The sequence below is a fragment of the Entamoeba nuttalli genome, assembly GCF_000257125.1.
Source record: "Entamoeba nuttalli P19 unplaced genomic scaffold asmbl_5271, whole genome shotgun sequence".
Taxonomy (NCBI): domain Eukaryota; phylum Evosea; order Mastigamoebida; family Endamoebidae; genus Entamoeba; species Entamoeba nuttalli.
Window position 1 is genome coordinate 1 of NW_008577347.1, and position 4,202 is coordinate 4,202.

Genomic DNA, 4,202 nt, shown 5'->3' on the forward strand with positions numbered 1-4,202 from the left:
ACTTAATTAATTGCTTTTTATTTTAATTTTTGTTTTTCATTTTTTTATTGTAGATTATACCTTTAAATTATTTTTTTTTAATTTAATAACTTTTTTTTTTGCTATTTACAATTTCATTATATTCTTTTTTTAGTTGAAAAATTAAGATTATTTTGTTGAGGATAATCCAAAAAAGATAATTTTGAATGAAAAAAAAACCGAATGATCTTAAAATAAACAATAACTTATATTTAAAGGTTAGATGTCTTATGAATATATTACATTTGAAGAAGTTTGAAATACCATTTCTATGATTAAAAAAAAACATAAAAATATTCATCAGTTAAGGCATTATTTTCTACTGATGTCGATATTCTTACTGGTGTTTTGAAGTTTTTTTGTGAAAAAGGAAAAAGTGAACAAGAAACAGAAAATAAGTTAAAAATGTTTTTTAAATTCTTTTCTGGAAGTAATAGAATGATAGATTTATTAGAATGGGTTATTAAAAAAGAAATGAAAGAGACACAATCAGTAAAATTAATGTTTAAAAGGGAGTCAGTCTATAATACAATTATTAGAATATATATGGAATATGACATCAAACAATTATTAGTTAGTCTTACTGAGTCAATTATTATTTTAATTAATAAGAATAAAATATATATTAACTTGATGGACATTTCTCAAAAGGTTACTACTAAAGAACTTAAAAAATTAAAAGAATTAATGAAGTATTTTATTAAAAAACTCCTTTTGATTGATTTCCCATCGTTTGTTAATTAATTTTATATCATACCAATGTGCTGTTCTTATCTTTTAGTAGTTTTATTTCATTTATTTCAGAAATAGCGACTGAACTTACTGAATATTTCCCAGGAGAAACTACTAATGTATTGACTGATTTATTACTTAAACGATTTCTCTGTTCAGTTCTTGTTACAACAATCCCTAAAGAAAATAAAGAACTTGTTTGTATGACTTTGCAGTCTATTTCATTAATCTTTAAATGGGTTCTTGATGGTCAGTATGATGTTGACTGTTTATGGAAGAAAGAATTTAAACGATTTGCTCAAACAAGAAGTTTATTAATTTCTAATTGGTTAATAAATTTATTTACTACGAACGGAATGAAAAGCTCAGATACTTCGTTTGTGTCTATTCCTGTCAATTTTTCAGAAATAAAGAAAATGGTATTAGAAAATACTAATTCAATAATTCCATACCTTAGCAAGAGTGCTGTTAATAGACTAAACCAAATCAAAAGCATTGAAGAACAAGTTCCAGTGTAAATGGTGTATAAATGATTAATATAGTTTCTTTTTTTTTTAAGAAAAAAAATTTCAGAATAAATCTGTAAAAAAATAATCAAATATGAAAATTCATTACGTTAATAATAAATATTCTATTGAGTTTGAATTACTTTATTTAAATAAGTTAATATATTAACTAAATAGATTAGAAGAAACAGAGGTAGATGAAAATATGACTGTTGGTGAACTTCGTCAACATATGGCAGCATTATATTTTGCTAATCCAGAAGAAATAAAATTATCAGAAAAGAAAGTTTGTTATTTTTATCTTATTTCAAAAGAAATGAAAAGACATAGTCATAAATATATAGTATGTCCAGGGAAATAGTTATTATAAAGAATTAAAATATGACATGTTAACACTAAAATCACTTGATTTTACTCCTCAATCATTGGTATTAGTTGAATCAACAAAAGGAAAAAGTTTGGTATTTAATAACATTTATTAATAATTTTAGTCTCATTAATTTAGTTCTTGAAAAGCCTGTTGTTGAAACTCAAACAGAAGCTGACCAAATTGTTAGTATTGTGAAACAACAATTAAAGTCACAAGGAATTAACATTAATTGAATGAAAATCTAATAAATTAATTTAACCCACGACACCATCGTAAAATTTCATGTTGTGAGTCTTTAATCATCTTTTGAATTGAAAATACTTGTAAATGTCCAATTAATGTATTAACTGCAGTTGCTTCACTTAATGTTAAATAAAATGAATGAGAAAGACATTGAGTAATTGCTTCATCAGTAAAACTTTCATCAAATGAAAATAATAATGAAATAATTCTCGTTAAAAATCCAACGTTTCTTCTTAACATAAGATAACCAATTGTTGAAAGACTAATAAAAGCATCCCATCCATTCATTATTTCATTATCAATTATTACTTTAGTCTTTTGTAATTCGTTTCTAATAACTGTTGGAATAGCAAATCTGTTTGCATCAAAATATGGCTTTTTATTGAGAATATACCCAAAGTCAATATGAACAAACCTATGAGTACATAAATGAAATTTCATATTTTCTAAATGACGATCTCTTAGTCCAACAACAAATCCAGCAACAAATCCACCTGAAAGTGAAGCGATTAATTTCATTTTATCATTTAAATCCCATGATGATACTTCTAATATTTGATGACATTTATTACAAGGAATTGAACTATATAGTTCAAATGTTCTCCCATCAATACAACAACTTAACTGGGTATGAGTTAAACATAACGGACTTTCATTAGAACAACCAACCATTTCAATTAAACCACCTTCATTAAATGGAATAACGTCATATGTTTCAGCAAATGGTTTGATGACTTCATTATTAACAATATGAGGAGATGCTTTAAATATAAATTTATTCCAAATACAATTAAAAACATGAAATGATAATTCTGCTGATAAATCAACTCTTAAATCATCTCCTTTTTTATACAAAACTCTTTTAATTTTAATTTTATTATTTAATTTTATTATTAATCCAAATTCAACTGGTGCACAAGTTGTTGAATACTTTTTCATTACTCTTATTCCTTTTAATTCACCTTCTCCAAAATATGGATTTATTAAAAGACTCCATTTATATTGAACTATTTCTTTTTCTTTAATTTCTATTTCATTTGTTATATTTCGTATTTCCTCCAACTTATTTGTTACTAAAAGTGTCGAACCTTCACATTGTTTGTTATAATACATTTTATCAATCCATTCTAATTGATAATTTAATTCTTCTTCAATCACTTTCATTTCTTTATAATTGTTCTTATTCCATATGATCATATTCACTAAATTACATTCAAATTCTTTTGAAAACGCTTCTTCTTTTTCTTCTTGAGAACTTTCATATGTTATATATTGTAGAAAGTCATGACTCTTACAAAAACAATAGTTTTTATTATGGTGCAAAATCATTATTCTAAGTAATACTTTCATTGACATAGACCCTATTTTAACTAATGTCTTAAATAATTCAAATTTGTATTTTCCTCTATCTTGGCTTGAAGTGTACGATAAAATTAACGGTAAATATTTGATGAATAATTCTTCAGAAAAATTATATAACTGACTGACCTCTTTCGGTTCTAATGAATCCATAGAAATCTCAAATAAAAAATGATATAAATCAAATTCATTAGATTGAGATTCAATTTGCTTTTCCATTAATACCAAAATAATCAGTTCTCTTTTTCTAATTGAAAAGAAAAAGATTAATTTTTAGTTGTTAAAAAAGAAAAAAAAATAAATAATTTTATAATTATAAAAATATAAAAAAGCTGAATTTATTTTCTTCATTTCTCAGTTGTATGTATTTCTTTTTAAATAATTCTATAAGAAATGTCTTCATTTTTTTTTTTTTGTTATTCATGATGTTTTTTTTTTCAAAATTATACTTTTCAGGTTGTATTAAATACTGAAATATATACCTTATAAAGTATAAATAGAAAAATTTGTTTATTAATTTTATCGTCATTAAATTTCTTCATTCAAAAAAATAATATTTTACTGTTTTTTAAACTCACAATATCTCCTTTGTGTCTTAGACGAAAAGAAAAATTATCTAAGACAATGAAAAAAAGTTAATTTCTCAACATGAACAAAATCAAATTGTAAACACAATTAACAGTAAATATTTTTTAATTCTTCACATTCTTTATAATCTTTCATTAATTTTTAATTTTAATTGCCTATTTCTTTTAATTTAACTCAAAGATTTACAAATAAAAACCTTTTGTGACATAATTAATTTAAAGACTTTTTTATAATTTTTATTACGCCATAAGAAATGTTTTTATGTGGTTGCTTGTATTTTGATGGTATACTGTTTAACAAGAGAAAAGCTGTTGTCAATTATAATTTCAATGCATTAATTCATTTATAATTGAAAGGCACGAATGGCCGAGTGGTCTAAGGCGTCC

General features: G+C 23.7%; 2 protein-coding genes across 2 annotated transcripts; one reads left to right on the plus strand and one right to left on the minus strand.

The window, feature by feature from the left end:
• Positions 1-241: 241 nt before the first annotated feature.
• ENU1_125660 (GTPase-activator protein for Ras family GTPase) lies at positions 242-1,738 on the plus strand (the record flags this gene model as incomplete). Its single annotated transcript, XM_008859942.1, has 5 exons — positions 242-271; positions 328-749; positions 800-1,126; positions 1,434-1,542; positions 1,610-1,738. 5 exons carry the CDS (start codon positions 242-244, stop codon positions 1,736-1,738), a joined length of 1,017 nt encoding a protein of 338 aa, XP_008858164.1.
• Positions 1,739-1,875: 137 nt separating this feature from the next.
• ENU1_125670 (Phosphatidylinositol-4,5-bisphosphate 3-kinase catalytic subunit, putative) lies at positions 1,876-3,447 on the minus strand (the record flags this gene model as incomplete). Its single annotated transcript, XM_008859943.1, has 1 exon — positions 1,876-3,447. The coding sequence occupies one exon, from the start codon at positions 3,445-3,447 to the stop codon at positions 1,876-1,878; it is 1,572 nt and encodes a 523-aa protein (XP_008858165.1).
• Between the last annotated feature and the right edge of the window lie 755 nt (positions 3,448-4,202).